The 21,832-nt window shown below is 38.6% G+C and overlaps 1 protein-coding gene across 1 annotated transcript in view; it reads right to left on the bottom strand.

Moving 5' to 3' along the window:
* Positions 1 to 21,832, bottom strand: part of LOC108798573 (cadherin-19-like) — an 82,755-nt gene that overhangs the window by 46,175 nt on the left and 14,748 nt on the right. The window contains exons 2-4 of the mRNA XM_018570334.1: positions 21,396 to 21,694; positions 12,514 to 12,808; positions 2,639 to 2,758 (exon numbers count right to left, since the gene is read on the bottom strand). Of these exons, the coding sequence (XP_018425836.1) occupies positions 2,639 to 2,758; positions 12,514 to 12,808; positions 21,396 to 21,596 (616 nt within the window). The 5' untranslated portion in view covers positions 21,597 to 21,694. The remainder of the gene's footprint in view (positions 1 to 2,638; positions 2,759 to 12,513; positions 12,809 to 21,395; positions 21,695 to 21,832) is intronic.

Raw genomic sequence — 21,832 nt, 5'->3', positions numbered from 1 at the left:
AAATGTCTTATCTAAAAATATGCTATGCATAAATATACAGTCTTCCAAGTTAAAACCACCAGAGTAATGGCTTGTTCACACTATGTCCAGACCAGATCTGGATCAGATTTGCAAACACAGTGCAGTGCGTTTTTGATGGGTTCTGGAGGGTTTTTTTAAATGAACTTTCAGGTGCAGTACAGTGCATTTCAGTGTATTTACATGAGGTTTTGATGCATTTTAGTGCATTACAGACCAGAAAAATTGTGCATGCAGCATCCCCCCCCCCCCCCCCCCCAGAACAGACTACACTGGTGTGAACAGAGGCTAAAAATACCATAGGAATACATTGGGATGCATTTCAGTTGCAGACAAAAAAGTTCTGGTCTGGATCTGATCCAGACATGGTGTGAACATCATCTCCAGACCAGACCCAGACCAGAAGGTTTTTAACCTGCACTAAAAATGCATACACAGTCATTCCAATGTTAAAAGCAATGCTAGTCCACACCATTGTGTTCAGTTACATAGCTTTCAAAATGAGTTCAGCATGCTGCATTTTTTTCTGGTTTGGAACACACAAAAATGCATGTAAATGCACCAGAACACACACCAACTGACAGAAAAAATGCACTGGAATGCATTAAAAACACATAAAAAACACGCATAAGTGTGTTTGCAGAAATGCATCCAGATCTGGTCTGAAAATGGTGTGAACAAGCCCTTAAATCAGACAGCAACTCATTATTCATCACTGAAGGAAAAATTGAGCTTAGTGATATCAGATGTTAGTACGGATGCACCAATACCAATACTGGTATTGGTGCCGATAGTATTTGGGCGAGTCATCGTATCTCGGGATGCCGGTATCGGTATTCGGTATAGGCGAGTACTGAAAAAAAATCAGTACTCGTACTCAATACCTAAAAACTGTTATCGGTGCATCCCTAGATGTCAGCTAACAAGTGTTTTACCTTTTGTAGTTGCTGTTGTTGCTCTTTTAAAGCTGAACTCTAGGAATAATTTATTTTTAACATTTACATTGGGCCAGCTTGGTTACCTGTAATTATGTCACATATAGATGGCTGCGGGGGAGTCTCAAAATCAATGTAATATTCTTTTCCACATACAGTAAGTGCTTTCCTGTTCTGGCAGTGTTGGAGTAATGTCTTCTCTTGAAAAACACAGGGAGTCACTCACTTGGCACCTCTTCTATTCAGAAAACATGTTGTTTTCAATGGGCACAAGGATGACGTAGAAAGGAGGGACAGATGCTGTCCCCATCTACCCTCCTTTAACCAGAGCATGCCTTGTATTCATGAAAAAAAGTATTTGACAGTGCTGGTGCAGCTGCACATCTCGTTCCCGCTGCCAGCAGAGACTGGCAAAGCCCTGGAAAGCCCCACACCTGCCCGTACAGAACTGGAGAGCCCCACACCTGCCAGTAGAGCCCTGGAGAGCCTGGAACCCACCCATACAGCCCTGGTGAGACCCGAACACAGCCCTGGGGAGACCCAAATGCAGCCCTGGTGAGTCCACATGCAGCCCTGGTGAGTCCACATGCAGCCCTAGTGAGAGCTACATGCAGCCCTGGTGAGACCAGAATACAGCCATGGTGATACCAAGATGCAGCCTTGGGGAGACCTGCATGCAGCCCTGGTGAGAGACTGCACAGCCCAGTTGAGACTGCGTACAACCCTAGTCAGACCCCGCACAACCTCCTGAAATGAAACACAGCCCTGTTGAGCAACACAGAATATGTAGCTTCACATTATTCTACATTGCTGTATAAAGGATTGCTGGGATCTAAAGTCCACTATAGTCGGTCCCTTTTTGATTTGCTGTATAATGTATTGCTGGGATTTGTAGTTCCACTACAGTTTGGAGTCAGTGGCAGAACTACCAGTGTGGCAGCAGTTGCAGCTGTGACTGGGCCCTGGCACTCCACCACTGTTCAAACAATCTGCATTGTTAAAACAATCTGCATTGTTTTAGAAAAACTGTCACATGATGCTAAAAAAAGGTATCGGTAATTGGTATCGCCGAGTACTTGAGGAAAAGTATTGGTACTCATACTCGGTCTGGAAAAAATGGTATCGGTGCATCCCTACTGTCTATATAACGTATATCTACAGCCAAAACTTTTTTTCATTTTGGATAGAGTTGGGAATGGGTAAAACCCATTTTTTGCCTCTGTGTACTATTTCTCTTTACATTGTCCTGATGATACAATGGAAGTGAAGGGACACCCCCCCCCCCAAGTTAGACCCTCGCTTTAAGACAGCTGTTACCAAAACCTGTGTACCCATTAGACAAGTGCACCCCCCTATTCCTGTTGTGGAGACAACATATAATAACAGGGACATAGCAATAAAAATCTGACAAAGGTACTAATCCTTCAACATTAACAGAAATATTCTCTCTAGATACATTTTAATAAAAGTAACACAACTGCTAACATAAAGCACATTGCAGTATTATGTGTTAACGTTTAATTGCATGTATAGATTTGAACAAAATCAATAATTATTTGGTGGAAAACTACTTAAAGCAAAATATGAGTATGATGGTTGACTCCGCATAAGTATTTTGCAATAGAAGAATATTAATGGAACAAGAAAACAAATGCATGAGTGTTCATGCCTAAGGTTTTTTTTACCTGACTTTATTTCAATTGAAAAATGGGCCTGTCCCTGAAGAATGCTGTATACCAATCTGGCATTATTGGCAGCTGCTGGATCATCATTATCAACAGCTGTTACTTGTATTATGGATGTACCTAAAAAAGAATAGAAGAATATACCTTTAAACATGTAATTGTTTGTTGCTCTCAGATGTTTCTTGGTGAGCAATCTTGGATCAATTACATTTTAATATAGTTTAAAAGGAAAACTTCACCATTAGTGAATGCTGGAAACCTGGTTTATACTTACCTTCAGTCATGATCTTACCTCCCACATGGACCCGGCCCACTCCTCTTCCGTGTGCACATGTACGCTCTGGCCCCAATCAATTCAAAATGTAGCTGCACTAATCCCAGCCTCCAGCAGCCACTTGAAGTCTAGCTCACTGATAGAAATTAAAGGGGCAGAGGCCCACAGGGTCCATATCAATGTTATGGATCATGGCTGAGGGTAAATATAAAGCTAAGCTGTCTGCACTCAGGGGATTGAAAGGTTGTAGTTAAGATCATCTTCACTAATGGTGAACTTACATTTGCCTCATTTATCTAATGTAATCTTTATTTGTAGTCATATTTCAGTTACACAAACTTTTGGATCTCAGACAATTTAGTCTAATTCAAATGCCTAATAGGCTTCTTTTAGCTTAACATAGCTGACATTTGGAGATTTAAAAAAAAATAATTATATATATTTATCAACTTTTGGACAAATCTCAGAACTTTTTTCTACATATTTGGAAATATATTGGGGATAGCTAATACATTAAAAGTAGTGTATGATGAGTAAACCAATACCTACTGACTCATTTGATATCCAATTTGCTTTACTAAAGAATATTCACCAGCTAAACAACATTATTACCAAAGTCAGATTTTACATGGTTTTAAAGTTTTTTTTGGAGGGGAGACTAGTAGCTACTTACTCCGTATTTTTATTATATAGTTCTGTTGTGTGTTAGCATCTACTGGTACTACCGATCAGGAAATGCTATCACAAGCACAAAGGCCAAACATGTAGAGCTTTAAATAAGGTGCCTCTTGTGGCAGAAACCAATCCCAGGACTGGGGTGCATGTGCCATGCTTGGTTGCCCTGCAACCGGTAAGGGAGCTAGGGAAAATAAAGGTTTCACAATGTGTAATTTTTTGGCTTGGCTCTTTTTTCACTTGCCTTTTGTTAAACGGGAGGGTGCTGGTGGGGGTCACACAGCCTTGGCTGAAATTGGAGCGATGTTAGGCCAGCTTAAGTGCTGGGGGGAGCTAAAAGGAGCTCTGCCCCATTTTCCATCAACCAGCATGTTAGCCAAGCAGAGCCCCATCCCATGTAACAATCGCCCCGGACCGGGTCTTCCTGTTGCTATATGGATCACAACTGCGGTATCTGGGTACGGGTATCAGAGTAACAGCTGCCCTCACGTGCCCCGTTTTTGTATGAGACTGAGAGGGAGCTGCTTCACATCATTTTCCCGCTGGGTTTCAGGATGCTGAGTAGACACGATTATACCCGGTTAATCGCAGCAGTGGGTATAACCAGTATGATATAAACAGTATGGCAATGGTCTGGGTGCATGAGGTGAGCAGTGCTGGAATGGTTAAGTTCAGCATGAGATGGGGAAAACACAGCAGAGGCTAATCAGTATTATCTGAGTGACACAGCTTTTGCATAACTAACAGTACAGCATACGGCTAAATCACCATGAGAGGAGCAATATGGAGTTTGATGATTGTATAGGAGGAGAACAGTACAGCAGTTGGTAAGTAGAAGTAGCTGACAATAATCCTGTCTGGTCTGTGAGACCTGGAGCCAGCTGGCTCTTTCTACATCTAGTACTTGCAGTTCTGCTGGAGCTCGTGGCAGAGTGGCACAGGCTGGAGCTTGCTGGTCTGCGGCAGTGATACGGCTTGCTGAGGTCCAGGGAGCGTGTGGCGTGCTGAGTTGATCAGCGTCCACCTACATCAATAGTGGGACGCCGATCAACTAACGAGCGGAGGTTTTAAGCCGAGCGCTAGCTCTAGAGGGGGCGGAGCTACGGGGCGCGCCTGCGCAGGACGTATCTCCCGGCAAAGAGAGAGGCGCCGACGATCGACAACGCGCCTGCGCAGCACGATTCCGGCCACTGACACCAGGAGCCGTCACCTTCTGTGTGCGACCCGAGGAGGAGAGGACCCGACGTGTCTGCACAGGCCCGCGACGGACCGCGGCACCCGACCTCACCGGGGTACGACCATTACATCCCATTACCTAGCAAATGAAACACAGGCCAATGCTAAGAGGAGAGAAGCTGCATCCTGTTGCTTGGCAGCCAGGACACAAGCTACTACTCGTAACCTGGGACCTGTAAGCAGACACCAAGTAGAATGACAGAAAAGTGTAAAAGTTTCTTTCAACATCCCCCTCTATTGTGCCATCATTCTCCTCATTCTACTGTGGTTATGCTGGTCACCACTCCATAATTCTAGATGTCACCTTAATCATCACCAGACATCGAGTGAGATGCTCCATTAGAAGCCAAACTTGTGGAAGCTAGTGCTTCTTTCCTGCCTTTGGCCAGATGTGGAAGATAGTCCATTAGTATCGATTTGTTTTTAAAAACATACACTGTGACCCAAAATTGAAGACTGATGCCGGGACCTCCTGAAAAGATTTTAAACATGAATGAGTATTCTGCCTCCAAGCTAACATAATTCTGTATGTTAAATTATAATGAATGTGCTGCGCTTCATCTAGAACAATACATAAACAAATCTCTATAATAAACATGTGCTTAAATAATACATGCAATCAAAAAAGTGTTCACAATGAATCTTCTTATAAATAATAGTCCTCTGGAAAGTTAAATCATATATTCCGTGTTCAAATATGCACAAATGTGGAATCACACGTATATAGTGCTCAAGATTTGTCCCAAGTGCACCACGGAATATATCATTGAACTTCCAGATAACTATTATTTATAAGAAGATTCATTGTGAACACTTTTTTGATTGCATGTATTATTTAAGCACATATTTATTATAGAGATTTGGTTATGTATTGTTCTAGATGAAGCGCAGCACATTTATTATAATATATTCAGAGGGTAACACTTCTTATAGTGCTTGCAGCTACACAGGGTTTGGAGAGAGGTGCTATTTGTCACTTATAATTCAGTATGTTACCTTCCATCTCGGATTAATTTAAACAAGACTTGTAAGTGAGATGTGGTGAGATAGTCAAAATAGAGCCCATGGGTTGTGGGGGTTCTGATCTGCTTATTGCCACAGCTGGTGCTAGCAACCCTGACATTTTGTATTTTGTGTAGAACAGGCCCTGGAATCATCTGCACTGCATCTGAGGTCACAACCCCTTTGTCTCATTGTCATTTTGAAAATAACATTACAAAAAAGTCCTATGTGTGGCTAAGCAGGCACCACACAGAGCTATAACCTGCCAAATAAGATCTCCATTAGAGTATTTATAATATTTCAATGTGTAATTGTAACTACTCTACTCAATCAGGATACGTCTCTACTTAGTCTGCATCACATCTATATAATAGTATGGATGCATTAGTCCTATATAATAGTAACACACAAAAAATTGGATTTGATCAATTCATTTCTCTATTATAATATTTTCAATTAGTAGGGAATTTCATAATAAGCAATTGTATCTTTCCTCACATGCAAGGAATCCATTAATATTTCTTTTTTTTTCCAAATAAGGCTGGTCTTCAGCATTATTTAACTTTTATAATGCAAAGGTACGGCAAAACCAGTAAAATGCTATATTTCATGGGCAATGACTTGAAACAGTAGGGACAATCTAAAAAATACAAACACACATAGAAAGTTTATAGATAAAGTCTATGCATTGCTACAACATTTGTTATATTTAATACAGCAGGGAAGGGTTATACCCTCTAATTTTTTTTTGATTGTTTGATTCACTTTGGGGGTAATTAACCACCGGTCACCAGGAGAAATGGAGAAAGAGTGAATTTAGCTAGCAGGAACACAGAAAGAAACAAAAACTTGACAGCCGTTCTTATCTTTCCTCATACACTTTAATGAAACTGGCAGCTGCTAGAAATTCCACTAGTACCATTCAATCATATTTTGAAGTATTTTGGAGTTCACTAAACTTCAATTAAGTTAAATAAACAATTTCATCCATGGTTTAAATTTCAGTGCTCAATATTACCCTAAAATCCACTAATGAAGTCAAGCAACATGTTGGCAAATTGTTCAAAGGAAATTTGTGCTTAATGTGCTTTTAAACAGTCAGTGGTATATATTGGTATTAATTTATTTTCACACAAAGCAGGTCTGCAGCAGTATGTCATTATGTTTTAATTCAAAGGCAAAACCAGTAAAATGCTACATTGGATCGGCAATGGTTTGCAAGAGTAAGGACGATCTAAACTGATGGTAATATTTTAGAATCAGACAGTACCCAGTAAAAAAAATATAATTTCTATGCCATTGGTGTTTGCACACAAAACTATGATGTCTTCACAAGAGTGTGACTGCCAGATGAGCAGTAGCACTAAATAAGCTTTATTTCACACTCCTAATGTAACAAATGTTGAATACTTAAAAGTCTCTACCTAATAACAGCCACTACCATAACAACCATTCTCCCTAGACCACAGCACTTAAAGCCACTTATGTAGGCTGAAGATTGTATATGGTGGGAGTGTCAATTCACTTCAGCCCTTCTAAATGTACAGCTTTCCATTTTTTTTACAGCAGCCATTTCATGTTGGTCAAATGTACATTTAATACATGTAAAGAATTGGAGATTTTCTTTCTAGTAGTTGTCTATGATTCACTTTAAATGTCTCTTCATCTAGCCAGCATGGCAGCATGGCACCACGGCTGAGAATCTCAGACACATAAAGATGTATAGACTGCATTGGTTTCAATTACTCATTAGACCAGTAAAATATCATTGTACGCAAGGAGTGGGCGGGAGCACTTTAAGAGTGGACTTAGCCGGTTGCAAAGGCGAACTCAATTTCTGGCATATACTGTCTCCTACAGGGATCAGGTGAGAGCGATGAGACTGCAATAGTTTGCTCAAAGTACAGCATTGCAGTGAATGTGAAATCATTTGTGAACTAACTCTTAAGGCTGGAAGGATATATTATATGTCTATGTTTGCATTAGTGATGAGTTAACTGGCCTGAGTTCAGTTCATGGAAGAATCTGTGAACCCAGACTGAAATCCAGAAACCCCAAATATAGCTCATGAACCCCATTGAAGTCCATAGGAGCCAAAACTTGTTATTGATTTCTGACCTTTTTCAAGGACAATTTGCAAGTTTTTGGAAAAAAAAAGATCATGGGTAGCTGGGTTCTGCTATGGGGATATATACCAATGCAACAAATAAGAGAAGGTTCAGTGAAAACATGAAAAATGCACAAATCCTTTAAGGAAGAACTCCAGGCAATCAAAAAAATAACCTTGCAGTAGAACTAACCCCATACTGTGTTATCTTATGAGGTTTATGTCAACTCTCCATGAACATATGTACAGTATATAGTTTTTGTAAATAAATGTTTTCAATGTTGGGTGTAAAAAATAAAGGTGTCTTTACTGTCCTGGGAAATTAAATATAGGGTGATTTTGAATGTGATTACTGATATGCCCAGGCATTATCTGTTAATTACATATGTTTAGGACAAAAACAATAAGATCCTTGGACTTTTCGGAGCCTTGATGATTTATCTTGAGAATACGTGCATACTCTCTTTAGCCTCCGGTTAAGAGCTTCAAAGGATACTTGTACATAAATAAACAATTAGATTGTCCACCCTTGTAAAGATACAGTCATGACCTGGGGTTAGCCTGTGAGCACCTGCACATTTGTAATTTTCCCTTCAGAGTCTGGTACAGTAGAGCCATTGAAGATTCACATAGAAAGGGGCTGGATGCTGTAACAAAGGGGATTTGAAAAATATCCAATCCCAAGAAAATTATTCTAATTTGATTAGATTAGCACTTAGAGGCCACCAATCAGTGCCCCTCCATGTAAGTCTGTGAATGCAAGACCTATATTGATCCAAACTGGGCAGGAAATATTAGTTGTTTGAACTACCAGAATGGGGCCCTCACATGATAGTTAACTGGCAAATATACACACTTAGCACACACAAACACACACATATATGTATGTATATATGTATATATACAGTATATGTCATTTGTCTTGTATATATCACCGTCTGTGTATTTTGCTAATATGCCTCTGCATGCTTAACCAGTTGACATCCGCGGTGTTAAACCCCCTTCCCATCCAGGCCATTTTTCAGTATTCAGCGCTGCGGTGATCGGCAGGCTATGGACCCGCTGATCGCCTATATGTGAAACACCCGGTACCGGGTGTTCGCATTGGACGGGTCTTTTCTGCCCGTGCGTGCCCGCTAGGGGGCGCGCGAGAGCAGAAAAAAAATGCCTTCTGGCGACGGCAACCCGCCAATGCAGCAGTGCCGTCCGTCCGTTTTTCTACTACGGGCGGACGGCAAGAGGTTAAATCATTGCTGTGTGTTTAGTAGTTAAATAGATTGTTGGTTCACTGTATTTAAGTTTTAGTACTATATACCAATGCATTTCTGTTGTTGTGTTGAACTAAAAAAATCCTCATGTTTAAATCCTCATAACTAAATACTTGTAGGTGTGAACGCATATATAGCGAATCATATCTTAACCTACAATTTTGGGTAACAACTGCAAAGGTTAACTGCTCATTTTGGTCTATAAGGGCTAAAATAAAGAAGATATACTCACCTGATCCTCGGTCCTGCAGCAATGACTACTCACTCCCCCTCCTTCCCTGCGGCTCTGGTGGTGGAATGTCACTCAGCATTCTCATGTCTAATGCAGTTGCATTACATTTGATGACTAGACATGTGCGCTGGCAAAAAAATATTTCGCTTCATTGCATTTTGTTTTGGATGTTTTCTTATTTTGTTTTTCGGTATTCGGGTCTGAAAGTCAATTAGTTTCGGCATTCAGATTTGGACGAGTGAAAAACAATTATTATGTTGCAGAAAAGTGACATGTTTACTTATTTTCTTTTTAACTTTTGACAGTCCACGCAAACAATAAAAAAAACAGTGTGTGGTTCACTCCGGCAATTCACATCAGACCCTTAAGGACTGGTAGGACTTTTAGGGGGAACCCCCAATGCCAAAAAAGACCGATCCAAGCAGCAGCCTAGCAGAGCAGGAAAGAGGAGGGCGAGCATGTGACCCCTTCTCCTGCACCATACCAGGCTATATGCCCTCGAAATGGGAAGGGTGCTTTGCCAGGGGCTGACCCCCTGGAAAAGCATATTGTCCCCATTTTAATGAGGACAAGGGCCCCTTCCCCAAAGCCCTGGCTTGGTGGTTAAGGGGGTCTGCGGGAAGGGGGGCTTATAGGAATCTAGGTGCCCCTTTCATTAAGGGGGCACGCAGATCCGGACCTCCTTGTGTATGAATAAGGGGTAACAACTGTTTTACTAAAGAAGTAAAGTTCACCTCTTTGTCTTGTCAGATACCCAATCATGTGCAAAAAAATGCAATGCTAGCATTTGAGCTGCACAGCAACATAGCAGCCAGAAGCTAGTTTGCCAGTATGTTAAAAATCAATGGCGCTATGCGGCCCACACAGTGTAATTGGTTGATAAGGCTGTTGCTGCATCACAGCGTCATAGGGTGTTATGGTGTGCCCTCCTGTATCCTATCAATGATGCATTGCAGCCCAGTCACTGGCATCCTAGCAACTAGTGGTTGCAGATGGAGATTTGGTGGGATGGTGAACTGGCCGAATCATTTAAACATTCGGTGAACTGTGCACAACTTGGGTTCAGGTTCAACTGATGGCTGACACAAACCCAAAGCTAATCCCTGGTTTTTAACTCTATCTACAGTATCTATCTATCTATCTATCTATCTATCTATCTATCTATCTATCTATCTATCTATCTTATAGCAATTATATACATTCACGATACCTTTTTCTAGAACAGAACACCATATATGCAAATACCAGAACAAACAATATATGAGAAATCTGATTGAATATTTGTGTTATCTATTTAAATTAACCACATATAGGGCATAGGAATAATAATATTAACCATATTAAATGTTTTGTTCAATGGAATACGAATACAAACAAACTGGTAGATAAATGGAACCTGCCTCTCTACGTAATCTCAATCCAATTATCTATGACTGATGACATCTCTGACACAAAGCAAAACAGAAATGTAAAAGCTCTGTAATGTGCTGCTTTCTAGGATTGTATTTAATAAATGCAGGAACACAGCCACATACAGAAGAAATAGCTTACGTGACTGCCCTATGATGGTTGGATTTTTATGTGACTCTTTTCCTCAAACTCATCTTGAACCCAACGTACAAAATCTAATATTTGAAGATTTTTGTGGTTCAAAATCAAAATCCCTTGGCTTAAAATACAATAAGCCCTCGCTGACCTTTCTTGAGAAAATAGTATTGCTAGATTTATTTTCAGTAAAGGCGTTCAGATTTTTTCAAGTATATTGCACAGAAGAAAGGAAACCTTTACATTAAGGTATCAAAATTCCAAAGTTTATAAATATTTAAAAAATAAAGCTAAATAAGATATTTTGAAACACTGTGAATATCCAAGGTAACAGTGTTAGAAAAAGAATGACATAGTTATATTCAACCAACAGAAAAAAAGAAATAAATAAATAGAAATTCTTGTTTAAGGGGTGGTGTTTTAGAGTGTTCATTTGTTTTGTGGTTTATTTGTTTTTATTTTCTATGTTGACCGGGCCTTTATTTATAAGTTATAAGTGGGTGCTTAAAGGGGTGCTTAAAGAGGTGCATAAAGTGCAGTGTTCATTTGTTACAGTTCATCTGTTTATTAAGCTCCACTGCATCATTTGTAAAAAGCTAAGTGCATAAACAGTGTCCACCTAAACTACCTCACAATATATCACTCACATTCAACACACTCCTTATCCCCATAGGTAAAATAAAAGTTATGCATACATTGTATTATCTTTATTCTTGTAGTAAATCCCATCCTCTGCTCATCTCTAGTAAAATTGTGCCAGTTTTGCTATTAAAATTGCTCTGCTGCTGGTCAATAGTACACTGCTGTTTCATCTGCATTCTCTTAATTCGAAGTAGTAAAATACCTGCCCGTACTCCCTTTCTTTACTACAGTTTTCCCTCTTTCAGGGTTTATTTACCCCATAGCATTGCACTAAAGGCTTGATATCCATGCATTTAGCAAACACTATCACTATATATTTTTAATGAGAATTTAAGAGGCCACTGGCCACAGAAATTGGCCAGCAGCAGGACAGTTTTGCATCAGCAAAACATGGGGAGCCACAGTGTAATTATGGCCATTTAAAGTGTGCTTATTACTGTTTGAAAAAACAATTTGTGACAGTTACCTGGAAAACCTTTTTGTTTTCAAGGGGAGATAAATTAGATTGTGTGCTGATGCTGTATGTAATCTTAGCTAAAACAAAAGATACATGTGCATGGAGTGTTTTACGGTCAATTTCAATGTAGGGTTATCCTCATTTACCTCTTTAGAGATAGGTCACATAATTTCAACTTACTGAATTGCTAGTAAACACTTGCTTGCGGTCATCTGTTATTACTATGTACACGATTTTAACATTTTAATGTTGGGCTTTAGCCACCTTTCAAGGGTAACATTTTAAATTCATGCCACCATAAATCATTTAAAGATGACATTAATTGCAGGCAAGAAAACCTCTTGACTTTGGTCAGGTATACAAAAAAATAATTCAAGCAATATTTCACATAGCATGAGACAACAGACATTTTCAAACACCTGTTTAGTATACTGTACCTATGGGAGACATTTCAGGAACTTCAGCAATATAGGGTCCATGGATAAACTTTGGTTTATTGTCATTGATATCCAGAATTTTAATAACAAATTCAGATTCAGTTTCAACAAGGACTCCTGTTAATCTGTTTATGGCCTGTGCTCTGAGAGTATAAAATGATTTTTCTTCCCGGTCTAGTTTTCTATGAACAAATATCTTTCCTGAATCTTCTTCCATAGTGAATATGTTTCCAGTTCCTTCTCCAGATAAAATGTATTTAATTGACCCATCTTGTTTATCAGAATCAGACTTAAGCTAGTGAGGAAAAAATATATATATTAAAGAAGTTGTATAGGCAAATATAAAAACACTACTGGGAGTTTGCTAAGGGATAACATTATAGCATAAGATATGTTTTAGTCATTACCGCTCATTTTATACTGTTTTCAAAGCTCTCTGTGCCCATCAGTCCCCCGTTCACACACATTTATTCTTGCTCTTGACAATAACACATTCTAACATATTAATAGAGAGGCTGAAGAAAGTAATTGCATACTATGGAGACGAGTCGTGTAAAGGGCAGCAAACAGTTACTCCAGGATTATTTTATATTTAGCCTTTTATTATGTCTTAGATGTCAATCAATTCCTATCAAAAAATACAAATGTATTAGAAGCTATGTAGAAAAGCTCTGCTGTAGAAGAATCACACAGCAAAAATGTAAAAAGTGTGTCAGTCATTTAGGAACAGAAACTAAAAACTAGCTCAGTCATGAAGGGGTTAAACAATTAATTCAGTTTTATTTTGGAGTTATACAATCCATCATGTAAGCCCAAAAACCTGACAATGAATTGTTTATTACATAAAAAGCAAAGGTACTGTGTTGCATACATTTGTAAATTTAAGTGATTACACAGTGCCTCATTAATGTGTTTTTGTAAAGTGGGGTCCTCTGTGTGATCACATGTGGGACATATAGAAATGAATACACTGAGAACTGCTTACTTTGTGCAAGCACTGACCTCTAAGATGTGAATCTGTTGCCAGGCTTAGGACATTTAAATGCTGACTTTTTTTGCACATGATTAGCATTTATTAAAGGACAAAACAAGTTAAATATAACAGAGTATAGACTATTCATATCACCATCCGATAATGGTAGGAAATAAAGGGTAGGAAACTGAAGGGCAACCCAGCTATTGGGTTACTCGATGTCTATGGTCCATAAGGAATAGATCAATATGGGGGCCACATGCCACAGGGAAGATACAAAAGGAGAGTAAAAAAAAGAAAAGGAGTAAATGAAAAATGAGGGGTAAGGATGAAAATGAGAAAGGCAAGAGAAAGTAACATGCATGGGCACAGTAGAGGGGTCCGCCATCTTGGTGTAAGAAAGTTGTAGAAGGGATGTCTGAAGTCTCTAGCCCCTACTGTTTAACATATGCACTAAAAGTTTGTGGACCTAAATGTCTTCCATTCAAGAGGAGGAACACCCTTTAAAGGATCCAAGGGCCTCATAGTGCAGAGTCTTGATCTTCCGTTGTACAGAATAACCCCCCAAAAAAGGTTTATGGTAATAGATGAATTAGTGTTAGGTAGAATAAAGAGTAGCACAATTTCAGTTGACTGGACACCGAAGAACCCGTAACCTTCTGTTAAAAGTCAAATATTTAATTTCACAATGTTTTGAGATGTGGCCAGTGCCACCAAATATGTAGCATAGTACCCACTGTTGCACCACACCACCAGCAATCGGGTAAAGTAGTAGGAAAAATCCAGTGTAGGGCAAGGGGACTTTTTTACCTACCTGGTAGAATTGTTTTAATCTATTCCTGTGCTGAGCTACACCTAGTGGTCCAGATCAGACTGAGTCAAATTGATTTGGAGCTCTTTTTCCCAAGCAGAAATATAATACGGGGAAGAAGTGTATTTTGACTTTAATAATAGGTCATATGAAAATAGTATGGGTGGGGTCTACTGGTTTCTGACACAACTCAAATGCTGTATATTATCTATTGACAGAAACTTTGAATTGAGTGAAGGAAATCCTGAAGGTTGAAATAATGAGGTCATTGACCACAAAGGAAAGGATGGGAAGCCCACAAAAGGTTTCAGAGTATCATTTAGCAGAACTTGGTACATAGGGCAGGGCTTTCCCCTACTTCATCTTAGGAAAAAGTCAGTATATATGTGGGAAAGGAATCCAGGATTTTCTGAAACTAAAGTCATGGATCCCACAAACAAATACATTTGTAAGGTACAAATAAGAGTGTTCCAGGTCTTAAGTGTTTGTGTGTGCGTGTATGAGTGTGTGTGTGGGATGGGGAGGTAAGCAGAAAGGCACGGAGTAGTAATAAGGTCCATTCAATAGGGTAATCCAAGGAAAGGAAAACGGGAGCATGTGAGATGTGACATTCTATAATAATCTATATCTTATGCTCCTCTTTTAATGCCTATCTAGGACCGCAGTGAGCAGGCAGGCATGCTAATAGAGTTCCGAATTCTAGAGACCCATCCCATTTGTCCATTTGCACCTGACAAAGATACTGTATCTAAGTCTGGCGCCATGGTTAACCCAAATGTATTTCAGCAAAGCCAAAATAAGTTATCAGAAAAAGGACCGAGGGATGCTTACTGGCACAAGTAAAGATATCTTGGCACTATGTCCATTTGAAAGACTGCTGCTCTTCCAAACTAGGAATGGAAGATGCAGTGCTAAGCATCAAGGGATCATGTAACAATGGAAGTTACTTCAAGACATTGGTTTCTGGAGGGTCTGCAGAAAATATATCTACATGTACTTCAGTACTTTGATTACTATTGGAAATTGTATTGCATTGCTATTGTATTACATTGCTATTGCTATTGTATTGCATTGCTACATATGTTTATTTTTTCCGTCAAGCAACTATCCAATGCATTAGATGTGGAATAGTTAACTTTAAAGTTACATACCTTCTCAAACTTATGACAACCCAAGAGAAGCTTAGGAAAGGCTATAGAGGGGTTTAAGACATATAATAATAGTCATCCTCATAGTTATCCTCCTATTATTAGATCAGTCCTTCCTGCAGCCAGTGGGAAGATCTAGGTAACCAGTGCATGTCATATACTAGTATAGAGAGCTGACAACATCTCCCATTAGGCATTGTGAAATAGAGGAAGGGGGTGTGTGTATAGGCAGAGCTGAGGGTGGAGATGGGAAGAGCTACAAAGTGCTATATGCTCCAGTAACTTTTTTTGTTTTTGTTTTTTTGCTGAGCGTACACACAGGGGAATAGATACATTTCAGGTGCCTCTGCTTGAAAAATTCCCCTGCTTTGAAGTCATCATACCTCCTCCTTACAGTCCAGTTGGGCATCTGGCTGTGTGGAACAGTGATGTCCAGTTCATGAATGGATTGTTCTTTTGAATTGATTCTTTTCAGTGAACTGGATGAAATTATTCATCTGCCTGAACTGATAACTGATTCATTTGAAAGGGTTCAGTGTTGAATCTATAGGACAGCAGCTATGGCAATATGATCCTGGAGTGAGAGAGGTCAGCTTTTGCCAGTCCGGCCCTGCAACTAATCAGCCAGCTAAACGTACACTGAGAATCAGAACATACAACAGTTCTGAGTCTATAGTACACAAGTGAACTGAAACAAAGAATCATATGAGTCTCCAGTAGAACACAGTACACTGAATCAATGGTCAGGTAAAGCTTTAGGCTTTAGGCAGTAAAAATTTTAATTTCGGAATGAAGTCACATGATCGTGCCTGTAATGCACCTCGAGCCGAGTGGGTGTGACTGAGCGGACGTCTAAAGACGCCCGCTTAGATCTAGAGAGGTGGGGCCGGGAGGTGGTTAATGTTGTTGTTGCAGGCCTCACAGCCTAGGACAAACCTTATCTGTTGAGGAGATACATTTCTGTCTATTGGATAGCAAGTTTGCATAGATTTTAGGGTCCATGTTAATATGTAAGGTAGGCTTGAAGCTGACACACAACATTAGGTCCTTGTTTTCTTTTGTGACAATGGTGATATGGGCCTTTTGAGCTTGACTGGTGAAGGGACACTTGGTGAGACAGTATTGTGAGTGTCTGCAGGATAGGGAGCAATTCTACTAAGGATTGTTTGTAGAAAGAACTTGGGAGGCCATTTGGGCATGGGAAAGGGCAAGAGGGAAAATATATAATAACATCTACAGAAAATAGTTACCACCTCTAATTTCCTTGGTCACTTCAGGGTTGGAAGTGGTGTCCTCTGTATAAGCTGTTTGGGCCTGAGCATTGGGCCAGAAGAGTTGTATAATTATATAATGTAGAATAGTATTGATGAAAAGCATCAGCTACGTGATTTAGGATGGAATTCAAGCATAGAGTAATTTGGTATGTATTTTGGAAACAACATTTTTAGCTTGTCTAGACTTAAGAGATTGTGCAAGCATTCTACTACATTGCTTGCAATACTCAAAAACCCTCATGTTCAAATAATATTGATGTATCAGAAAGCTGAGGTCTAAAATTTGTTGTAGTTGGGTATAATGCTGAATAAGTTGAAATATTCCAAACAAGCAGTAAATTAGCTTTAAGTCAAGCCCTTATTAACATATGTAGCTGCGGACACTGTGAAATAATGAATCCTCAAATTCACAGCAAAAGCACTGAAATCAATCAGTTCTTTCAGCAGTCCAGCTCACTCAGTTTTCCTTTCCTAGAGCACCTGTATTTATATTGGTGATTAGAAAGCTAAAGGATTAGCTAAGCTGCTAAGAGAATGACTTAAGTACTTCTGCTATGAACGTTAACGGTTAATTAGTCCACAGAGCAGCTACACAGGTAAGTAAGACCGTATGTTAAAGCTTATTTACTGCATGTTAAAAATATGTTAATAACTAATTGTCCACAACTTGGCTGCAGTATCACTTTAAAGGTACAGCAATGCATGAGAAGCTCAGGTTCACTTTAAATCTGGTACATAATAATCAATAAGTGATAGCCCCCAAGATCTATTTATATGTAGCAAAAGGTGTGCACAAACGACCAGGTGAATACTTCAGTGTGTCTGCACCAAACATATGTTTACAGTGGGGGTGTAGATGTTCTTACAAATTACTTCTGCCTTGCTAAAACAGGAAACTAATAAATAGAAATACATTCGAATAAGCTGTTTAAAGCCATATTTAAAACTGAATTATGTGAATGCTGGACTGTAAATAGTTCTGGCTGGTGCCAGAGGTTCTCCTAGCATTAATAGATGTTAGACCAATGGAAATATTGACAAGTTAATTCCTTCATCAAGCTGCTTTTGACATTTTCTTGGATAGAGTGCCACTGTTGTAACACTCATAGTTACTACAACTAACATATAAATTACCAGCTGCCTGCGTAAATAAGCTAAATTCCCAAGTCAAGAAAAATAGTAGCAGAAACAAATAAAATGTTTAACTGTTAAATGAAAACTGTAAAATGTAAATGACCAAATAATTATTTTTATGAGTGGCATTCATCAAATCATTGAGTTTAGATTTCTGAAATTTTACATTTTAAGTTACGGTACACCTTGTCTGCTGTCTTACTCTCCTTCTATAGTTATACAGTGCATGTGGAAAATATACAAAGCACCAAATGCATAAACTGCAACTGAAAATATATACATTTATATAAGTTAAACATGTACATTTAGTTTCATTCCAAATATTTATCTATACGAATTTCGTTAAATTCGGACATTTGGATGCATCCGAATGCAAACGCATCCGAATGTTTCTTTAACGAAGATTCAGATCTATCTGAATTTCGTTCAAAACTAAATCTGACTGTTGACTGTGACTGACTGTGACTGTTCTCTGGCCAAGCAGATTTTTTTTGGCTGTTGGGGATTGCATTACAGGCAAGGTCACATGACTTCCTGTTGTGGATCTTTCAAAAACGAAAATTTGGACAGATATGAAATTCGAATAATGAAGCGCATTGAATTGTGGATCCAAAATCCAAAAAATTAAGAAATAAAAATCTGAATCGATTTGAAATAAAATGAAACACATTTTGTGTGGGGTTACATGTCCAATATAAATATATCTGACCACATTAGAATATTAGAATGTGCACATGCATTAAAATGTTTGTTTGAATATGCAAAACAAGTCCAACTAAGTCTATTTAACACATCATAAACTGATTTTCATGGAAACATTATACTTGGGTATAACATTTCCCAACTTAGCTAATATGTTTTTAACAATCAGGGGTTCTCCAAACTTGAAATACTTGTGAGAGCCTAGACATACACAACTACTGAGAACACAGTCCAATTAACACAGTTTTAAAAAGTGCACACACACATTTACAAACACTAATAAACATATATGTTTACCTTGTTTTTAATTAACCTACCAATTTCTAGACTGTTTAATTGTAAAGCAAAAAGTCATGAGCCTTGATATATGTAGAGACAGGGAGAAATGTGTTGGCATCTATTTAATTGTGTAGAACAAAGACTGGCTTTTTAGCACAGACCATAACAAAACTGCTAATTGTTTCCACTACCCTCTGGGTCCAATTAAATGTTCCACTTAGTTAGAACTTAAACCCGGTTAATTTCAGGCTTGTAAACAGGGCAGGACAATTAAAGAGCATACTATCATAGCATAGACTGTAAGCTTCTTTAAAAAATATATATATATATATAAAATGAAAATAAATACCTAATTAAGATAATTATTTCAAAACGATGAATGTGTTCGCTATTTAATTGTGCATTTGAGTATGATAATTATGCGAATAACACAGATTGCAATGTATGAGCCATTATTTGGCATGCTATAAAATTTTTGTAGAAAAAAATGAACACTTACTAATGCTCTTTGTGTGCATTTGATCCTTATTTATAAATACTATTTACATAAAATATTTGTTGCCACTGCATAAATATGGCATTGTTTTTATGGCTTGCTCTGGACAACTATGTGTAACACCTGGGCTGTGTTCAGCTGTGTTCAGCAACTTGCTAGATGCAAAGGGCCTAATTTACTAAACTAGCAATGTTCAATCTTTATTAAAGATTAAATTAACCTGTGCTCACTTCAAACACATATATTTATGTGCAATAAAATAAACAAATATAAAATTTTCCTGCACATAATTGGGTTTTTGAAGTAAGCAAACTTAAGAGTAAAAATGACTCTTTCACTGAATCACTTCCAAACAGTTAAAAATGGCAATGATCCAGAAACAGTGCACAAACCCCAGGAAGTTTTTGAATCTGTGTTAATTTCAGATGTTTCATGTGGTAAATAGGGGACCACTGTCTCCTTCATAGTTTACTTTGTCCCTTGGAACCTTTGTTTTTTTGTTATTTCAATCTCTACAATCTGTGTACCTACTAGTTAGGTACAAGGTCTAACATGCCATCAAGTTATAGGCAGATTATTTCCTTTTTTTGTAGGTAGGTGCCACTCTCTGCAGATAAGACCCAGTGCTTCACATGACCAGCCTGAACACTTTTAAAATAGGTAAATTTAAAGTGACATTAAACCCTCAGATTTTTAACATAAAACAATACTGTAATGTGTGGCTTACTGTAATCCATGGTTGTTTCCATTCTCTTTGCTGCTCTTCCTTTTAAATCTGTATCTGTTCTCATGCTCTGCAGAACTTCTGTTTTGCAGCAGACTGCCTTGTCTCAGGAATGGATACACGATGTCTGTGTATTAGTTTCTATAGGCTTGTAACCTGAGCCAGCACTACAGGAAGAGGCCCTGAGCTGAAAAGGGAAGTTCTCCCCAAGCATGAGAAGACATGAGGATTTAAAAGGAAGAGCAGCAAAGAGAAGGGGAACAACCATGGATTACAGTAAGGCACACATTACAGTATTGGTCTATGTTAAAAAATCGGAGGGTTTAATGTCACTTTAAGGACCCATTCACATCAGCAGCTGCATTAGAAGACAGTAAAGGCTGTAAAGGCTGCAGTGCCCATGCACTAAAAACAGTGCAGCACAATTTAATTGTTTTGTTACAACTTTATTGAAATGTCATTTTGTGACCACAGTGTGATATGGTGGATTGTGTTGGACCACACTGTACTGGAAGAAAAGTACTACATTCAAACAACTCTTCAGTTCACACAACCACAGCACAGTGGTGGGAAGGGAGCTGATTGAACACAAAATTGCCTAGACTTTGAAATGGGAGAGTGCAGGACACCTGGTGTGATTACAAACAATATGAAAAGAAAAGCTCCAGGAATCTAGTAGAACAAATAAGATAAGTGAGAGTATATTTATAATGCATAAAACAAAGGCAATCACTACCAAAAGGGAAGAATATCACGCTGTATGTCATATATATATATATATACTGTATATATATCTCCAAATTGATAGCGCTGTGCTCCTTTCATTTCCCCTAAGCCCAGAAGATACAATGGTGCTGGACTATAAATAATTATGTCTCCATGGCCACACACTATGAAGCTTCTTGCTAGGGAGAGGAACCTAAATATTTATTAAAAATACATTTTGTTTTTCCATGCTAGTGTTAGTTCTGCTAGGCCTGCTGTCTGGAAGGTGAGACTGGGTAAATGCTTAATCCTTACCTGGGTCTGGAAACTCTTGTGAGAGGATGTGTGAAGAAGTCTGCTAACCAGCTGAGGTTCTACTATGTACAGTGATGCTGTTATCAGCCTAAAGGTTAGCTGCTGTGAAGAATAAAATCTTTAAAACACCTTAATCTGGCTGGCACCCAACTTACATTTGCACCCCACAACCAGGCAAGGTCCTACCCCTGAGGTGAAATGCTAGCCCCCCCTGCCTCTGCAGTTCTTCACATGCCTGTAGGAAATTTTGTAAACAAATTTACAAGTTATTGTAAACAAGTTATTAGATGTACTGTTACAATATGAATGTGTATTACTTACCTGTCCTACATAAAGTTTTTGTTCCACCTCTTTCTCCTCAAGGACATTTAAAGATTCCCATTGCCATCCTCGTTTAACTCTTGCATGATTTAAAACTTTATTTTGCTGACTTACAAATTTAGAAAACTTCATGCATATGGCACAAGACCATAGAAAAGAAAGTTCCAAAAGAATATTCAGCCATATATACAGGTTCCTCATATTGTACAGTGCAAATGTATGTGTTATTTGATGATGCACAATTCACATTTTTGTGGACTTTGTTCTGTAGAATGTGGGAATGCATTGTCTTCAAAATTCTGGAAAAAAAAGATTAAAAAAATTAATGTTATGAAGCTAAATTATATACTACATAACATGTTAATGTAAAAGGATAATTGACATGTCACATAACTTTGACTACAATGTAATGACTGCTAAATAGACCTAACAACTAC

Source organism: Nanorana parkeri, unplaced genomic scaffold (assembly GCF_000935625.1).
Source record: "Nanorana parkeri isolate BGI_ZX_2015 unplaced genomic scaffold, ASM93562v1 scaffold1509, whole genome shotgun sequence".
NCBI classification, from domain to species: Eukaryota; Metazoa; Chordata; class Amphibia; order Anura; family Dicroglossidae; genus Nanorana; species Nanorana parkeri.
Note: the sequence above shows the minus strand (reverse complement) of the source record. Positions and strands in the feature narration are given on the sequence as shown.